Source organism: Schistocerca gregaria, chromosome 7 (genome assembly GCF_023897955.1).
Source record: "Schistocerca gregaria isolate iqSchGreg1 chromosome 7, iqSchGreg1.2, whole genome shotgun sequence".
NCBI classification, from domain to species: Eukaryota; Metazoa; Arthropoda; class Insecta; order Orthoptera; family Acrididae; genus Schistocerca; species Schistocerca gregaria.
In genome coordinates, this window is record NC_064926.1 from 545,790,960 (window position 1) to 545,811,295 (window position 20,336).

General features: G+C 39.4%; 1 protein-coding gene across 1 annotated transcript in view; it reads left to right on the plus strand.

Moving 5' to 3' along the window:
- LOC126282471 (protein mini spindles) overlaps positions 1-20,336 on the plus strand; it is a 127,412-nt gene that overhangs the window by 97,477 nt on the left and 9,599 nt on the right. Inside the window, exons 24-28 of the mRNA XM_049982127.1 lie at positions 4,470-4,605; positions 4,687-4,880; positions 10,810-11,060; positions 11,624-11,809; positions 12,205-12,517. Of these exons, the coding sequence (XP_049838084.1) occupies positions 4,470-4,605; positions 4,687-4,880; positions 10,810-11,060; positions 11,624-11,809; positions 12,205-12,517 (1,080 nt within the window). The remainder of the gene's footprint in view (positions 1-4,469; positions 4,606-4,686; positions 4,881-10,809; positions 11,061-11,623; positions 11,810-12,204; positions 12,518-20,336) is intronic.

Genomic DNA, 20,336 nt, shown 5'->3' on the forward strand with positions numbered 1-20,336 from the left:
CTGAAATGCATACTGAATAACACAGGGAATCTTAAGTCGAGCACTAGACCGTTCAGTACTATTGAGTACCGAAACGATATGCACTACGGGGGAAAGATACAGCATAGGCACCCATGACATGTTTGTCTTTTGCAAGGATAATATTAAAGGCATTACTTATTTTCTGAAAAAGAAAGTGGTTCTGCATATGAAAACAACACTTCAAACCAGATTTGAAACCTGTGTAGCAATAAAAGGAATAAGGCATTTCCACAAATTCCTTTGCATTGCAGAAAACTTTGTTCGATGCTGTGTAACGTCAGAAACTAAAATTTGAGGATCCTTGTGTCAGTAAAATTACATCTGTCATTAGCGCTGAATGACATAGTGTGTGTGTGTGTGTGTGTGTGTGTGTGTGTGTGTGTGTGTGTGTGTGTGAGATGGAAAGTGGTGGCTTGCAGAGGTAGAAAGAATAAGTTTGGAAAACAATTATGTTTTTGTGCATTTTTACCACCCTGCTGGCCTAAGAACATCATTCAAGAAATCTACTAGTGACAAAGTTTGGATATCTATGAAAAATGTTGTAAGGAAACTTTAAGTGCTTGAACTTGCCACAGTAACTGGGAAGTCTTATTCTATACAACAGAAGCTGACTGAAGAAATAAGTGTTCTTAACATTCACCACCAGGTTTAGCAATAGCCGCATCTCGAAGGATGTTAATTGAAAATACTTAAGTAAGTCAAAATAATACAAATGTTTATTTCAGTGGTTTCCACTTTTTGTGTATAATTCCGTATCTTACTTCAATAATAATTGATAATATCCCGCAAATGTCGCACATGAATAGGCAACAGCCATGAGACAGTGCAGAGTAATGTGAATTATCTCCTCATTTCCAAAAATTCATATCGTTGTTCAGTCAGATAACAGTGTTGAAATTTTTACAATACATTGCTATCATTTAGGTGTACAAACTGTGCAAAAATCATACTTTTATATTCAGTCCCACCTGAGAACTAACCACAAACTTTACAAAAAATGAAAATTTTCAAATTTCAAAAATTCATAAAAAATTAAAGAAACATTTGTAAGTGTTCTTGCTCAATATGAGGCTAGTAGTGTATGATATTTAATCATAGGAAAAAGACTTAGTTTTGGGCTTAAAAAGTGGATTTGGATACCAAACTTTGGAGGTCATTTTGGCTGATTTTTGAATTTAGAGTATTTTGTGTAATAGACATTGTTATAGAAGACACTTACCTAAAAACAATCGTGTTAATTGCAATGTTGTAACTTAACCCAGTGCGGAGATATTCATATTTTTGCTAACGTCTCTAAACTGAAACGTCGTCACGCACTTAAAAATGAACATGGCCGCAATTCAGTAAAGGTGAAAGGTAATTTTTTAAAAATTCATTTAAATTTCTCAATTATAGGGCAATAACATATAAAAATTAAAGTAATTAAAAATGGTCAGGCAACCAACTTAATTTTTATTGGATTGACCCCAGTCCTTTTTTGGTTTTTAATGACGTATTGCAGCCTCTGGCGCAATTTTGCTACCAATTGATGGTTTAGCCACTTCTACACAGTGGCTTCCAAGTTATCATTCTGATCGTCATATTTGGCCAGAACAGTGGGTAATGCTGCAGTGTAATGTCTGCCTCCTTCAGAGTAAAAGGCTTCCCACTGGCCGTCTAATAACATTGCCACTTCTGCTGCTTGAAAGATAGCTACATAATGCTGCAGAATTGTGTGTAACAATAATTTCCTGTCCATCCAAGGTCGTTTAAAAATGATTGTGCTCCTTTTAATTACCACACAATATGGTATGTGGGCATCACACCACATGCTACTTTGTTACTTCGCAATCCTTCTAACTCGGAAAGAGAACTGTGCTGGAACTTCCTGTTTCAATGTTCCTCCTACCTTGCTCTTCCGCAGGGAAATCCCTTTAGATTTTAACTTGAGCCTAAAGCCATGACTCGTTACAGCTTTAATAATGTTGTTGTTGTTGTCTTCAGTCCTGAGACTGGTTTGATGCAGCTCTCCATGCTACTCTATCCTGTGCAAGCTGCTTCATCTCCCAGTACCTACTGCAACCTACATCCTTCTGAATCTGCTTAGTGTACTCATCTCTCGGTCTCCCTCTACGATTTTTACCCTCCACGCTGCCCTCCAATGCTAAATTTGTGATCCCTTGATGCCTCAAAACATGTCCTACCAACCGATCCCTTCTTCTAGTCAAGTTGTGCCACAAACTTATCTTCTCCCCAATCCTATTCAATACTTCCTCATTAGTTACGTGATCTATCCACCTTATCTTCAGTATTCTTCTGTAGCACCACATTTCGAAAGCTTCTATTCTCTTCTTGTCCAAACTAGTTATTGTCCATGTTTCACTTCCATACTTGGCTACACTCCAAACAAATACTTTCAGAAACGACTTCCTGATACATAAATCTATATTCGATGTTAACAAATTTCTCTTCTTGAGAAACGCTTTCCTTGCCATTGCCAGTCTACATTTTATATCCTCTCTACTTCGACCATCATCAGTTATTTTACTTCCTAAATAGCAAAACTCCTTTACTACTTTAAGTGTCTCATTTCCTAATCTAATTCCCTCAGCATCACCCGATTTAATTTGACTACATTCCATTATCCTCGTTTTGCTTTTGTTAATATTCATCTTATATCCTCCTTTCAAGACACTGTCCATTCCGTTCAACTGCTCTTCCAAGTCCTTTGCCGTCTCTGACAGAATTACAATGTCATCGGCGAACCTCAAAGTTTTTACTTCGTCTCCATGAATTTTAATACCTACTCCAAATTTTTGTTTTGTTTCCTTTACTGCTTGCTCAATATACAGATTGAATAACATCGGGGAGAGGCTACAACCCTGTCTCACTCCTTTCCCAACCACTGCTGCCCTTTCATGCCCCTCGACTCTTATTACTGCCATCTGGTTTCTGTACAAATTATAAATAGCCTTTCGCTCCCTGTATTTTACCCCTGCCACCTTTAGAATTTGAAAAAGAGTATTCCAGTCAACATTGTCAAAAGCTTTCTCTAAGTCTACAAATGCTAGAAACGTAGGTTTGCCTTTTCTTAATCTTTCTTCTAAGATAAGTCGTAAGGTCAGTATTGCCTCACGTGTTCCAACATTTCGACGGAATCCAAACTGGTCTTCCCCAAGGTCTGCATCTACCAGTTTTTCCATTCGTCCGTAAAGAATTCGCTTTAGTATTTTGTAGCCGTGGCTTATTAAAGTGATAGTTCGGTAATTTTCACATCTGTCAGCACCTGCTTTCTTTGGGATTGGAATTATTATATTCTTCTTGAAGTCTGAGGGTATTTCGCCTGTCTCACACGTCTTGCTCACCAGCTGGTAGAGTTTTGTCATGACTGGCTCTCCCAAGGCCGTCAGTAGTTCTAATGGAATGTTGTCTACTCTGGGGGCCTTGTTTCAACTCAGGTCTTTCAGTGCTCTGTCAAACTCTTCACGCAGTATCGTATCTCCCATTTCGTCTTCATCTACATCCTCTTCTATTTCCATAATATTGTCCTCAAGTACACCGCCCTTGTATAAACCTTCTATATACTCCTTCCACCTTTCTGCCTTCCCTTCTTTGCTTAGAACTGGGCTGCCATCTGAGCTCTTGGTATTCATACACGTGGTTCTCTTCTTTAATAATGAAGGTTCAGAATACTTTCGAAACTAAGACCTGCTTAACAATATGTAAGAGATTAATACAAAAAACATTATTTACAGATATAAATTTAAAACAGAGTTGCAGATTATTGGTTGCGTACTTCGCAGGCTGGTGGCAGCACCTTTCTTTACCCTGCTGCTGTTAGATGGTGTGTGCGCCCTCAGCGCTCTATGGTCTCACTGCTTGCTTTATGCAGGTTTTTAACTGCCCTATGACTCATTGTATTTTGTAAGTTATGACAGAAAATAACTAAATAACTTCTATGAAATGAAACGGAACAATTCCTACTGTGTGACTTATACATGCGTCGTTACAAGGGCTTATGTTAATTGAGTTATAGGATGGTTTATTCCTGAAGAACTAAAGAAATGTGAGCAGATTCTGTTAAGTTGGACTGGTGTATTACTTAAAGTGTTAACATTTATGCTAGGTCTTTTATGTCTTTATTTAGATGATTAGCTTTTAGTAAGGGTAACAATTTGCAGAAAATTTAATTGTGAATTGTAATAACATTCTGTTCTTAGATTTTGTTAAAGAAGAATAAGCATACGCACTAACATAAGCCTCATTGTTCTTATTATAGGGTAGGCAGTTGTATCCAGTACATTATTTCTTTTGGCTTCTGCTTTACACGTTTCCCTCTACAGCAGTTTTGTCTTAAATTTTTATATGGAAGAATATTCTTTTCTGCGTGCTTTTGTGTTATAGTGATGCATTTTGTAGATATTTCGTGGATTGTACTACTAATAGCTGACAAATTATTCACCTTTTAGATTGGGGACCCAAAAGATGCCGTACGTAACAGTGTGAAAAGTCTTTTTAAACAACTGGAACGTATATACCCAGCATCTAAGTTGTTTGTTTACATAATGGATGGTCTGAAGTCAAAAAATGCCAGGCAACGGACAGGTGAGCAGATGATAGATTTCCACTATTGACTCCATCATTGTGTCTAGAGACGAAGACTGCTGACAGTATTTTGTATTTCAGAGTGTCTGGAGCTGCTGGGGTATTTGATCGAAGGATACGGTTTGTCTGTGTGTCAGCCATCACCAGTAGCAGCACTGAAAGAAATTGCCAAACAGATATCTGATAGAGATAATTCTGTAAGAAATGCAGCACTGAATTGTGTAGTCCAGGCATACTTTATTGAAGGGGATAAAGTGTACAAAATGGTAGGACAGGTAAGGACACATCTTTATCTTAGCTTATATCACATGAGTGTTGTTACAGTAATGGATTCAGTACGCATGTAGTGATTACCTGATTAGCCCTGAAATCTTCAGCTTTCTTCTGTATCATCAAATTTCAAAAGTATCTGTTCTCTTCTTGTTTGAACGGTGCGTCATCAAAGTTTCCCTTGCATAGAAGGCTATGCTCCACACAAATGCCTTTGGAAAAAGATTTCCTAACACCTAACTTCATATTAACCCTGTTGTGGCTATGGACACATGCATATGCGTGGCAGGTAGAGCACCCAGACAGCTATGGATGCACAAGTACACCCAGCACTTAGAATGGGCAGATGGCTAAGGGCATATATTTATACCTTTCAGATTGGAAGGCCTGACAACTGGACATGGGAACAGGTAAACATGCACAGTAGAAAGGTGACTCACTGTTGTCTGCATTTCAACATTCTTGCTAATGCCTTTGTTCACTATTCTTCTTTGTAATGTCGAAAAGTGCAGCAGCTTTCTCTTACTCCAAGTTCATTTCTGGTAAAGACTCTGTCAAATAGAGATAATTTTATTTCCTAACATACACAAGAGAAATGACACGAACACACACAATCTGAAAGGCATGTGTTATCCTATTGAACTGACATATCAGATATTATAAAAGATGTGGTATAACAAAATATTTGCAGTTTCTCGTCAACATTCTGGGCATCGTGGAACAGTAAAGACGTGCACAGCCAAATATTAAGGGCGTGCTCAACCAAATATTAACGACGCGCACAGCCAAGTATTTCTAATCTCAGCGTGTGTACGATCTGGGAAAAACCCGGGAATTTTTTAGAATTCCAGGAACTTTTCCTTGTTTTAGTTACTAGTTAAATTTTTGTGATTTTGACTGGTAAGAACCAATACTCTAACGAAGGATATTACTGTATCCCGCTTCTGCAGAATTATGCTGCAGCAGAAAACATAAATGAGAGAAAAAAAACGAAAATAAAACTTAAGTCGCAAAGGAAATGCGTCGTAAACAACAAAAAAAACACTGCTGATATAAACGTCTGCCAACCAAAGTGTGTCAAAGGCTTTCGGAAGAATATGCAATACTTCCTAACAACAAATTGCCTCTGATGAGCGTGACATGACAGCTGTTTACATTTGAGCAGTTGGGGGCGGGCACTTGTGCATGCGCATTTGAGTCGCCTATGAGTAGTATCTTCTCCTTCTGGCTACAGATGTGTGGCTGGGTGCCACTATCTAAATTGCTCCGGTTTGGAAATATCATAGATCCAGGGCTGATGCACAGAGCATTCAGAGTTGTAGTGGGGAGGTGGGTAGTCTCCATGTGAGTTGTGTTTACGTTTAGTGATTCTGCTGTTTCCCCTTAGTTCGTTGCTGTCACTAATGAAAACAAAACAGATTTCTTTGGCTGGGAGCTACCATATGAATTAAAATATGTTTGCATAATTACGGAAGACTAAAATATGTTGTTAGTTTCAGGTTTTATTTCCACCTTTCTGACAGTCAAGCATTAATCACCTTGCAGAACAATGAAGTTTGGCTTTCATTAATATTTTGCACTGAGGCAGTCAATTTATTTGAAATGAAGTGTTTAATTTCACACTGTTGGCTAGTTTCATCTGTTTGCTGCATTTCAAGTGCATGTTTTTCATCTTCTAGCTCGTGTGGCAATATTCCGTAATAAAGAACCAAACATGAGATAATACAGTACCGGTACTCAAAGAAAATTTACGTCAGGATTTGGGCATACAATTGTGCACTTTAAGACGAATTATGAATTTTAGTATATTTCAAGAAATTGATGCTCCTGGGGTGTCCTTGATGTCTTGTTTCTTTCATGACATAATGCAAGATCTTTTAATATTTTACACCTACGAACATACGGACTTCCTGTGTCATCGTAACTGCGCAGGCGCAGTAACACCTGTTACCTGGCGCTCTCTGGCAACTGCCGAAACTAACCAATTTCTAACAGGTCACGGGAAAATATAGCAAATGGTGGTTTGAAAAGTGTTCATTTCAAAGTAAATTTTCTTTTACGCAAGATGAACTGTGTGTGAGAATGTAAGAAGAATTTCTTAAATCACAGAGCGTTTGATTCTCATTTAAAAATCAACTCTTTGAGGACGACCATCTAGAAGAATTTCGAGCCCAGAAGATCACACATTTACGTCTTTAATAAAAATTTTACTGGCACATGTGTGTGATGTATCTTAAAGTGTAACAAACGCAAAATGATCAGCATTATATGTGGAAGCTCACCTTCTCTTGCAGCTTATTAATCTTGGAGACCAATATTACTTGTGAAAGCTTTGTTCTTCTTGTAGCAAAACTATGTATACAGGGCTATTACAAATGATTGAAGCGATTTCGTAAATTCACTGTACCTCCATTCATTGACATATGGTCACGACACACTACAGATACGTAGAAAAACTCAAAAAGTTTTGTTCGGCTGAAGCCGCACTTCAGGTTTCTGCCGCCAGAGCGCTCGAGAGCGCAGTAAGACAAAATGGCGACAGGAGCTGAGAAAGTGTGTCATGCTAGAAATGCACTCACATCAGTCAGCCATAACAGTGCAACGACACTTCAGGACGAAGTTCAACAAAGATCCACCAACTGCTTACTTCATTCGGTGATGGTAAGCACAGTTTAAAGCTTCTGGATGCCTCTGTAAGGGGAAATCAACGGGTCGGCCTGCAGTGAGCGAAGAAACGGTTGAACACGTGCGGGCAAGTTTCACGCGTGCCCGCGGAAGTCGACGAATAAAGCAAGCAGGGAGCTAAACGTACCACAGCCGACGGTTTGGAAAATCTTGTAGAAAAGGCTAAAGCAGAAGCCTTACTGTTTACAATTGCTACAAGCCCTGACGCCTGATGACAGTCACACTTTGAATTTTCGGCGCGGTTGCAACAGCTCATGGAAGAGGATGCGTTCAGTGTGAAACTTGTTTTCAAGTGATGGAGCAACATTTTTTCTTAATGGTGAAGTCAACAGACACAGTGTGCGAATCTGGGCGGTAGAGAATTCTCACGCATTCGTGCAGAAAATTCGCAGTTCACCAAAAGTTAGTGTTTTGTGCAATCTCACAGTTTTAAGTTGACGGCCCCTTTTTCTTCTGCGAAAAAATCGTTACACGACACATGTATCTGGACATGCTGGAAAATTTTCTCATACCTCAACTGGAGACAGACAGCGCAGACTTCATCTTTCAACAAGATGGTGCTCCCCCGCACTTCCATCATGATGTTCAGCATTTCTTAAACAGGAGATTGGAAAACCGATGGATTGGTCATGGTGGAGATCATGATCACCAATTCATGTTATGGCCTCCACGCTCTCCCGACTTAACCCCATGCGATTTTTTTCTGTGGGGTTATGTGAACGATTCAGTGTTTAAACCTCCTCTACCAATAAACGTGCCAGAACTGCGAGCTCGCATCAAAGATGCTTTCGAACTCATTGATGGGCATGTGCTGCGCCGAGTGTGGGAGGTACTTGATTATCGGCTTTATGTCTGCCGAATCACTAAAGGGGCACATATTGAACATTTGTGAATGCCTAAAAAAACTTTGAGTTTTTGTATGTGTGTGCAAAGCATTGTGAAAATATCTCAAATAATAAAGTTATTGTAGAGCTGTGAAATTGCTTCAATCATTTGTAATAACCCTGTATTAATTTAAACCATTAACTTTTCTTTTTGTGTGTTTGTGCTACTTAAGAGTGATCTTGCTGTTGGTTGACTATACTATGCTGTCATCAGCTGCAGACATCACGTGACATGAGCTATGACTGGCTCACAAAAGCACGTCACACTCTAGATTTCATTGCTTCAGAAAGTAACATGCAGTTTTTGGTGGAATTCGAATGAAGAAATGCAGCATACCTGTTGCTGCACATCAAAGATCTTTCCGAAATGTGTTTTGTTTCCCCTGGGTTTTGTTTTCTACAGTGCCGGCAAATTCTACTTCTGTGTAGAAAACCATAAACATTCTAAGGATTGATAAGTTCTACAGTGCTGAGGAAAAGTATACTGTCATTTAACATGGAAAAGTTTATTTTCAACCAGGAAATCTGGGAAAAATCGGGGAATTTTTTTCCTTGTCCACATATACGCCCTGAATCTGATTTCCCAATTACAAAGTACACATCATACAAACATACGCAATATGAAAGGATATGGTTTCCTGCACAACACATGTAACAGTTTTTGGAAAAGGTGAGCAGTGCGGCAAAACGTGCAGCTTCTCAGCAACATTCGCTGCCACGTAGAGCAGAAGAGATTTGGGTGTCTTTGCTAGGAACTGGTTACTTTATATCTTGAAACATATTGGTCCTATATTAATGAGAATTTATTAGGTTACATGCATGTATTTTGTTAATGCAAATCTCAAGCTACAAAATTTTCGAGTCACGATAGAAAAGTTCTTATCATTTTTCTAAAGTAACGGTCTGTCCGTGCAAGTTAAACTTGTAAGAGGAAGCTTGGGTTAATTTTGAATTTCTCTTCCGTCGTTATCAAAAACTGCAACCACTGTGACTACGTGTGTGGGTGATTTTATAAAGAATATTATTGAACAGTAATTCTGTGTGCACTGTAATGTCAGTTTAGCTGACACTGGTTATAACGTAAGCAGTCATAGGGCGGACTCAGCCACCTGCCTATGAGGCACACTCAATACCTTCACCCCCCTTCAGCCAGTCAGCTAGGCTGTATGCTTGGCCCTGTCAGGTGCAACAGAGTTAAGTGATAACCCCCTTGTTTCCTCCTCCTCCTCCTCCTCCTCCTCCTCCTCCTCCACCACCACAACCACCACCAGAGACTCCCTTCTTCCTAGTGCCAGTTCGAACTTTATATCATCTTTGTGTCTGTCATTCAATTACTTTGCAGCCTTACAGCAAAATAAGTCTGTCACTTTCAGTTCCTCATTTCTTAACCTAAGCCGCTTGGCATTGTCTGATTTTTTTAATTTAAAAAAAAAAAAATCCCCCTCATTCATCTAAACTCTATTGCTCTCGTTTTGATTTTGTTGTTGTTCAATTTATAACCTCTTACAAATAAACTGTCCTTCATATTCACCTTAAGTTCTGCATTCTTTGTCATCTCCGACACAGTCAAATTGTAATTACAATGAAATCCAGACCATTAGCTGCTTACAGGTGTTTAATATCAACGGGGACAGTTGAAAATGTGTGACCCGACTGGGACTCGAATCCAGGATCTCCTTCTTACATGGCAGACACTATCCGACTGAGGTATCAAGGTCTCAGACGATAGTGCAAGGTATCAAGGTCTCAGACGATAGTGCAGCTGCAGGGACTTACTTCTGGCACGCTCCCTGTGAGACCCACACTTCCAACTTACTGTCCACACACTTTTGGTGCTAATGGTCAGGATTTCATTGTAATTTCATTCTTCAAGAGCAGCAAGATCACCAATGGTATCTGTTCTTTCGGACATCAGGATTTCATTGTAATTTCATTCTTAAAGAGCAGCAAGATCACCAATGGTATCTGTTCTTTCGGACATGTCCGAAAGAACGGGTACCATCTTCATATTTTTACAGTCAAAATGTCGTTCAAAAACCAAACTGTTAAAGTCTTCTCCCTGAAATTTAATTTCCTTTTCAGATTTCTTCTTGGCACTTTTTTTACAACCCCCCCCCCCCCCTTCCTCAATGGTCATAATTAATAATATGGGACATAACCATTCTCTCTGTCCCTCCTTGACCATTGCATGCTGGTAGTGTGTAACAGTACACTATATGAAAGGTAGCTTTCTTGTTATCCCATGAGAGTTAAGTCAGGATGTTTAATCTACATGTCATAGTGTTCAAAGGAATATGTGATTTGTTGTACAAAGTTAGCAATTTGAGCCAGCTGTAGAATTCTTATTTTGTTGGTATTTCGGCAGATCTGTGACAAGGACCTGTCTCTCCTAGAGGAAAGAATAAAGCGTGCTGCCAAGAACAGGCCGCCGTCCGCGACGAGGCAGTCACCACCTAGTGGCCGGCCGTCAAGCCAGCCGCAGTTGCCAGCACGGCAGGCCCAGGTGCAGAAGGTGACGCGGCAGGGGAGCGAAGGCAGCATCCAGAGGGAGACGGTGGCTACGCCAACACCAACACATCAGGAGGTGGAAGTCCCTCCAGCAGAGCCTCAACCCAGGTACTATTGCCACAGACTCAAGAGTCTATTGTATTCAGCCGCAACTGCGGGACTCTTATAAGTATTGACATAGTGAATGTTTGAAGCTGTGTCATGCGTGAGCAGTCTAGTGGTGAACACAAGTTTACTGAATAAAGGTACATTTCACTGTGTGGTATGATGTACTGAAGGTGATGCTTGTTTGTGGCTTCTTAAGAGGAATATACAGAATAAAAAATGACAAACAGCTGATGATACCAGTTGTAACATCCAATAGCCACCTCATATTTAAACTCTTTTTCAACAAGCGTCACGTTCAGGCTATTGTATTGTACTATGAAATGTGCCTGTATTTCGATAATGTTGTGTTCGTTATTGTCAGTATTGTTCTGAAACTATCACCGAAATTGATAATTCTGTTAGTTGCAATGACTTTTGGAACTGATAATGTGATCTTTTCGTAATACTTAACGGTAATGGCAAAATAAAAACAAATCAATTAAATATGTAGCAAAATTATTCTAAGCATGTTCTATGGAATGCATGACATTTATATCAGTAAAGCAGAAATTTCACTTTCATAGGCAAACTCCTCCGAAGCAACAGCGACCTGTCTCTGGGCGTTTTGGTCTGGACCCAGAGCTCTTAGCAAAGATAGAAGGAAAGGGTGTCAGCTTGAGTGCACCCAAGCTGAATGAGTTTGACTTGAAGGACATCTTGGATGATGGGACACCTATCGACATGCCAAAACCTGGATATCAGAACTCAGGGTAACAAGTTAAACGTTTTCTGTTCATTTATGGTGGTGACTTTTTTAAATCACTAGTTAATTTTCATTATATTAAGAAATTCCTTAAATGAGGTTTGGCTTAGTTACGGTCTTCAGGTAGGGATGTGGCTCGATTACACCAAAGGAGTGACCCAGAATTGGAAATGAAATTTTCTCTAAGACTAACCTTTTCTCTGTAATTGCTGATGTTACTGGGTCTGTCTTTCCCAACTTATGCCCAAAATCTTCTCTCATATCCTGCATTCACTTTTGTAATAATTAAAACCTGCTGTTTTGTTATTTATTTATTTTCGTATTGACTGCATTTTAGACATCTATCCTTCTAGTATTTCAAGAAATTCAGAAAGACTGTGTTCTTACAATGTTCCTTTTCAGGAGTCCTGTTTCATACCAACCAGTGAAGCAGAGACTGCCAGCATCTTACGCGCAGGCGTCACGCCCCGAGGAAGTGATAGAGATGGGTATCTCCAACGTGACGAACCCTGACATAAACGTGGCGTGGCAGGCTTGCGTGCAACTTGAGCTGGTCGTGCAGACAGAGAACGTGAGCTTCCTTCGAGGCAAGGAAGACCACCTGGTGCTGGCCTGTGTGATGCAGCTGCGCCTGCTTAACTCTAGCTCCCCCCACTCTACGCCGGGCGACCTGCTCGCCCGGGGCTACCGCAACCTCTTCCTGCTGCTCATGTCAGTAAGTATCTAGGGCATAGCATAGGTGTGAGTACTCTCTCTCTCTACTGGAGATGATGAAGTTCAGAAACCTTTGAAATATAAACACCATCTAGTTAACAAGTTTTAAATTTTCTCCGAGTTCCTTTCTTTAATAAGGTCTGTGATCTCTAGCTATTATGTTACTTGTATCTAATCTCAATTATTTCTGGTTTGACTAGTGTAATGTCTCTGCTCACTCTATTTTCTAAATTCTCTTTTGTAAACTCATTCAGAATTTGCAATGTAGTGTACCTGATGAAACCACCCCCTAATGAATTACAGGATTTAGTTACATCACTAATTATTCTAATTGATGCCCAGCAGAAATTGACCTGCTGTGCATACCCAAACTCTTGATTCTCAACTGCAGATGTGAGTGGATCAACACATGTTAGATGACTTTCAGAGTAAGAGATGTCTTAATTGAGCAATATGTTTGAAGAAGTATATTCAGTGTTCTTATACTTGTGAGTCATAATATCTCGACGTTTTTGTCGTTAAGCTATTTCATTGAAACACAGTAAATTGTCATTGGTCTCCACTTAAAGTGCATTATGATTTAGTGAAAACTTGCATTGCAAATATCTTATCCAATTACAGGTTGTTTGTAATATATTGTGATAAGACAGCAAAAATCTGTTTGTAGTTGCTTACTTGTTCAGTACAATCACAGATAATGGCTGTATCAGGCAGCTTAATTCACTAGCTTGAAATAAAATAAGGAATGTACAGTGAAACCCTACTATTACACTTTTCAAGGGACTTAAAAAAAATAGTGGAAGATCATGTTTTAAGCTGTAAAAGTGTAGGATACCCTTACTTTTTCACAATTTATGTATATGTACATAATAGGCATCAAAATATTTATCAGGGACTTGTTTATTCTATAATGAAGGTTTATTATATAGTAAAAAAATCCTGATTATAACTGGAACTGATAACTGTCTGGGAAGTAGAAACATTTGACTCAATTTCATACATCATAATTGAAGTTTGTGGAAAGCATGCAGCATGTATTATCTCGTGTTTAGCATGACGCCTTTTAAGAATTTTCGTGTGGTATTTGTGTATGTGTTGTTCTGTATCTTTTTGTGTTGTAGTCTTCTTTTTGTGTTGTAGTCTTCTTTTTGTGTTGTAGTCTTCTTTTTGTGTTGTAGTCTTCTTTTTGTGTTGTAGTCTTCTTTTTGTGTTGTAGTCTTCTTTTTGTGTTGTAGTCTTCTTTTTGTGTTGTAGTCTTCTTTTTGTGTTGTAGTCTTCTTTTTGTGTTGTAGTCTTCTTTTTGTGTTGTAGTCTTCTTTTTGTGTTGTAGTCTTCTTTTTGTGTTGTAGTCTTCTTTTTGTGTTGTAGTCTTCTTTTTGTGTTGTAGTCTTCTTTTTGTGTTGTAGTCTTCTTTTTGTGTTGTAGTCTTCTTTTTGTGTTGTAGTCTTCTTTTTGTGTTGTAGTCTTCTTTTTGTGTTGTAGTCTTCTTTTTGTGTTGTAGTCTTCTTTTTGTGTTGTAGTCTTCTTTTTGTGTTGTAGTCTTCTTTTTGTGTTGTAGTCTTCTTTTTGTGTTGTAGTCTTCTTTTTGTGTTGTAGTCTTCTTTTTGTGTTGTAGTCTTCTTTTTGTGTTGTAGTCTTCTTTTTGTGTTGTAGTCTTCTTTTTGTGTTGTAGTCTTCTTTTTGTGTTGTAGTCTTCTTTTTGTGTTGTAGTCTTCTTTTTGTGTTGTAGTCTTCTTTTTGTGTTGTAGTCTTCTTTTTGTGTTGTAGTCTTCTTTTTGTGTTGTAGTCTTCTTTTTGTGTTGTAGTCTTCTTTTTGTGTTGTAGTCTTCTTTTTGTGTTGTAGTCTTCTTTTTGTGTTGTAGTCTTCTTTTTGTGTTGTAGTCTTCTTTTTGTGTTGTAGTCTTCTTTTTGTGTTGTAGTCTTCTTTTTGTGTTGTAGTCTTCTTTTTGTGTTGTAGTCTTCTTTTTGTGTTGTAGTCTTCTTTTTGTGTTGTAGTCTTCTTTTTGTGTTGTAGTCTTCTTTTTGTGTTGTAGTCTTCTCTGTGTGTTGTAGTCTTCTCTGTGTGTTGTAGTCTTCTCTGTGTGTTGTAGTCTTCTCTGTGTGTTGTAGTCTTCTCTGTGTGTTGTAGTCTTCTCTGTGTGTTGTAGTCTTCTCTGTGTGTTGTAGTCTTCTCTGTGTGTTGTAGTCTTCTCTGTGTGTTGTAGTCTTCTCTGTGTGTTGATCAGGTACTGTGCCTCCTCAGTTAAGTAGAAAACCACACACACCCGAACTACCACTCACATTGTTTGTGTAACATCACAAAAATACACGTGTAAATGGTGTAAATATTGCTCTTGACGATGATGATAAATTCTGAAACACATTTTGCTCAACATGAATAGATACGTAATTGGCACTGTTTAAACCAAAAACATTTGAGCAACAGGCAGTGAGTGAAGTTGTCAGCCAGCGCTACAAGCGACCGAATGACAAACATACAAAATATGGTTTGACAAAGGTGCCACGATGATCACAACAATCGTGAACCTGCACATATGCAATAGACAGTTTAGATATCGTTGTGATTGGTCATGATATCTTCATCCAAAGAAACCTAGCTACTCCCATTACACACCACACTGAGTGCAACTACACAGTGCAGGAGATAGGACATGAATTGTTCCAATATTTAGACATTTACCGGTTCAAATCAGCTGAGTAGAGCACCCTAGTACCAAGAAACATTAACGACATAATGTTTGTAAACACTACTTGATGGCCAACATCATGCCAGTGTCATTTTAATTCAGTTTTTTCTCCACAATTATTTGTTTCATAAAGTGTAAATTGTGGGAAAATTATAAATATGTTGACACAAAATAAAGTGCAAATTAACATTCTGGACTTAGGAAATGTGATTGGGAAATGTTAATTCTGGTAATGTAAAAGTGGGGTTAATACTGTATATATGTGTATGTTTGATTATATGTGGACTATCCCTAGCAAAGTTGCATTGAATTTACCACTAGTTGCACACTTCAGCTCAAATAGTTATTCTTTACAGTTACCCAATAGGGTATTGTGGGAACATCACTTCATTTCCCAAGGTTCCCATTAAACTTCAGTGAAACATTCTGTTGCAGTTTCATATGGGTTGTGCAGTAAAGATCCACTTGCACATCTCAGAATTTGGATGTTTACTGCCAACTCTCTTTAAGGACTCCAAAAATTGGATTATTACTTGCAGATTAGTTGTATTGTTGTCTTGCATGCCACTCCCCATATAAACGCAGTCCACATCCATAGATTCCTTTCAGGAAATATTGTCTGTTCAGCTTATCTGTTGTTGACCTTCTGTTTGTGCCACTCTATATTGCTTCTTAGCATTACCCCTAAATATTTACGGCATCCTGTTATTTGCCACTAACCTTATAATCTCATAACACTTTTTGTTGGCTTCAAATGTTGAGAAATTCAAGTTAGAGAGAGCTGCTATTCATTGAATAAAGTGTAAATTTTTTATATTCTTCATGGGCCACTCCATGCAAATTCATCGAATGTTTTAAAACATTCCCATGTGACGATCTTGGATTTTGCTGAAATTTTGTGTGAACTACTGCACATGATCCCAGTAAATATTGGTAAAGTTACACTTGCGCCATTGCAATACATAGAGATATAGGTATTTGTTTGACTCCATAACAGAGCTGTCAGCAATGTGTCCCTGAGTTTTCAGGCATAATTTCACTTTCAGTAGCCCAACTTTTTGTGTTCTTAATTAAAATAAGTTTTTTATGAGCACTAATTGAAATAAGTTTTTATGAGCAATGGCCTTATGGATAATTTGAAGCAACTTCCTGTAATCCATCTTGTGTAAATGGAAGAAAGGGACTGTGGCTGGTCAGTGACTTCAGAAAGCATAAGTCCAGCAACCATAAATTTATGGAATAATTTTATTGTGCTGCCAGCTTGGGTGCCTTATTGGCACCATCTTCACACCCCTATACAGAAAGAGATGAGCTAACCACTCTTTTGTGCTTACACTACAGGAACTTGTCACAATGTTTTTCTTAGATAGCGTCACAACAGAAGTGCACACATCTAATGACAACTGTCTCATTAAGGGCACAGTTGATGAGATGTGTAAAAATTATACAATTTTGTTTAGCTCAGTTTTACGAAATAAGTTTCTGCAAACTCTTTAAAACCCATTTTCTAAACCACCTAGAAACTAGTACTATTTAGACATTCAGGCCGAAAGACATACACACAAAAATAGTCAAGCAACAATCCACCCATTTGTTGTTTACTTTCACCAGTATCAGAAAGTAGGATCTGCCAGTTTCTGTATTGTCAGTGATTGTCTGTGACATGATGCAATTACTGTGTGTAATTTTTATTGAGATGCTACGGTCGCAGGTTCGAATCCTGCCTCGGGCATGGATGTGTGTGATGTCCTTAGGTTGGTTAGGTTTAACTAGTTCTGAGGACTGATGACCACAGATGTTAAGTCCCATAGTGCTCAGAGCCATTTTTTTTTTTAGATGCTGATCAAGTATGTAAAACGAGTTTGCTCAAATATCCCACGTATGTTACTTCAGTGGTAGCACCAGTGTTAAATACAAAAAATTTCAAAAAAAAAAAAATATTCTCAATTTGTGGTGTCAGAGGCAGGGCTGGCCGCAGGCAGGAGGAGAAGAGAAGTAGCAGGAAATAGTGATTTTTACATCTTCTGTTCTGTCACTAAAAAATTATTTTTATTACAAATAAGGCAAAACTGTATATACTGTTCAAGTAAATGGTTTCAGTTTCAGCACAGAAATATTGAGAACAAATTCACAATCTTGATCAAGCAATCATAAATTTGCTTGGAAACTTACACTTTTGCATCCTTTAGCTGTACGTCATAGCTTGTGCTTAATGGCCATAGTTATTGTTGTTATTATTATTTATTATTATTATTTTGAAATTGACATTATGACAAATCGTTCACAAGATAAGAATCACCTTTGTCATTGTCCAGAATCATAAAAACATTCATTGACACACTCATCTGGATCTTCATAGGAACATCTGAAAAATCATAGTCACCAACCTCTGAAAGTATTTAAGATTCATTCATTTCCTTCTATTTCCTAAATATAATCATCTGTAAGAGCAGAAAGAACTTGGAAGAAGTAGTAACTATTTGAAACGCCAGAATACAATAGAATGCTAAGTGAGGGCAGTATAGTTACAGACATTGAGTACAGCTTTAAACACCCAGTGACTGAAGTACAGCAGATAGCATATACAGACTGTGTAGAAAACAATTGTTATCTTGAGATATGTTGGCTTGTCAAAACATAAGTAAATGGAAGTCACTCAATTAGTGATGGTGGACAGATGATGCAGCTACTGGCACTGGGCCACAACCCATTGACAAAGGTAATAAATTGATTCTTCTCCATCAAAAAACTGAAAGGTTGAGGAAACTGCTACTGCCAAGAAGAAATGAACAGACCCCCTGGGGGCTCAAGGTCCTTTTGGGCTGCATTTTGTTCACCGTGCCCCTCCCTCTCCAACCTCACTTCTTCCCTGCTACTCTCTCCTTCCCCTCTCGCGGTGTTGATTTATTATTGACCTGGTTATCCACCTTGTGCTTTGTATACCTCACGGTTTTGTTCCTATTGCCTGTTTCTTTTAATTCTTTTCGGTGTTTTGGTCCCTCTTGAGGTTTGACCTTCACTTCTATATTTTCTGTCTTCACTGTGAGCCATTTGAGAAAGAGCTGCCCCCCTAGCATCTACAGCATGGATCCCCCTCTACTCCCATTCCCTCTTCCTTTGTCACCATAGGCCTCCACCTCCCCACTAAGTCACCAGCATGTGTAACCAGTTTGTGTTACATATCTATCTGGCAGAGTTCCCTGACACCACAGGGATCACACTACTGATACATTAGCTGTTGCCTCCCCTTGTACGCCAAGCAGGGGTGCTTGTCATACTGCAGCATTAGAACTCCAGCAACAGTTGCCGTGCCAGATGGCCCTTGCTCTGGCTGGGTGGCACCCATGGAGACAGACCCTAATCAGAATGGGTGTGTCTATGGGTAGAGCCCGTGATAGTAGTAGGTGGTATCACGGTGGATGCTTGGCAAATGAAGCGTATAAAACTGCAAAAATCTAGCTGTTCTCAAACAGCCGTCTCTTAGAATGGTAAAGGGTCATTGAACGCTGCTTTGTATGACATTGCAGCTTTTCCTTCCCTGGCTACACCCTGGGAGGAGGCAGGTTCGCAGTCTTGGTATGAAACACTTTCCCTGCTACCTGGTGTGTACTAAGACAGACGTTGACACATTCACTGCCACAGAGCTGTTGTGTTCAAGGAGAATATCAAGAACAAGTTTGACAAAATGGAGTCATCAGAAAGGCTGAAGTAGTTGCCCCAAATTAGACACCTGAAGACTACGTGCCTGCGGAAGCTTAATGCTCTCCACCTCCTGGCCCACACATCTTGAGGTGCAGACCGTGCTACACTTCTCCATCTTAACCGTGTTCTGGTCTTGTCCAGACTACATTATGGTAATAAGGTTTATGGCTCAGTGGCTCCTTTCACCCTGAAACTACTTGACCCTGTTGTACATTATGGGGTGTGTCAGGCTATCGGTGTCTTTCCTACTAGTCCTGTTGACAGTCTCCTCACAGAAGCAGGCACTCTCCCTGCACAAATACAACGGAGCCAACACCTGGTTTCTTAAGTAATCAGCATTTGACAGTTCCCTAACCATCCTGTGTACCCTGTCCACTTTACAAATGAGGAATGTCTCGCCCTTGCCATACCTTCACTCGGTTGGGATTGCTGGTGGGAATGCATTTCACTTCCCCCTGTCAAATTCTCTATCTCCACTCATGGGAATGTGTCCTCTGTATTTCTTCCTACATACCCCATCCCCTTCATTCCACCTTGGATGGTGTCTCCAAGTATTAGGAACGACCTATTCCAGGGTCCTAAGGTCTCTGCCACCCCTGTGGTCTTCTGGCATCTTGTACATTCCATCCTTGCAAAATTTCCAGGGTACTACCATCTTCTACACTGATGAATCTTAAACAATGGAGGTGGTGGGATACACTTTTACTTCTCCTACTGGCATGGAACACATGATCATATAATGCTACTAGCCATTATCACAGCATTCCATTTTGTTAATCAGGCCTCCCTCCACAGTGTTTTAATATGTACCGACTCGATGAGCAACCTGCAGACTATAGTCCGATGCTACACTCGTCACCCATTGGTGTGCTATTCATGACCTCCTTCTGCCCTTGGCCGTGCAGCCTGCTCAGTTATCTTACTCCAGGTACCAAGTCATGTGGGCGTCCCAGGAAATTAATTGGCTAGCTGTTTGGCTAGAGGTGCAAATACTTACACCCACCTCAGCCAATTCCTTTTCATGGTTCCAGGTGCAAATATGCGGATTCAAATCGCATCTCTCTTTGCCTTTGCCTGAAAGTGGAGTGACATCTGGTCCACTGCTGCTCTCAGTAATGACCTCCACACAGTCGAGGAGACTATTGCAGTTTGGCGTCAATTGTCTGTTGTCTTCTACAGTCTACAGATTGGTCATGCTAGGCTCTCCCATTGTTTCCTCTTGCATAATGAGCCACCCCACAATGTGGTTGTGGAGCCCAACTGACAGTATCCCATATATTTTGTGGAATATCCCCTTCTTTTGGCCCTTTGTGCCGAGTATAGCCTTCCAGATTCCTTGTCTTTAATATTCGTGGATGATTCATGGATGGTTGAATTGGTCCTCAGTTTCCTTTGTAAGAGGTTTTTATTTTCAGTTATAAGGTTTTGCTC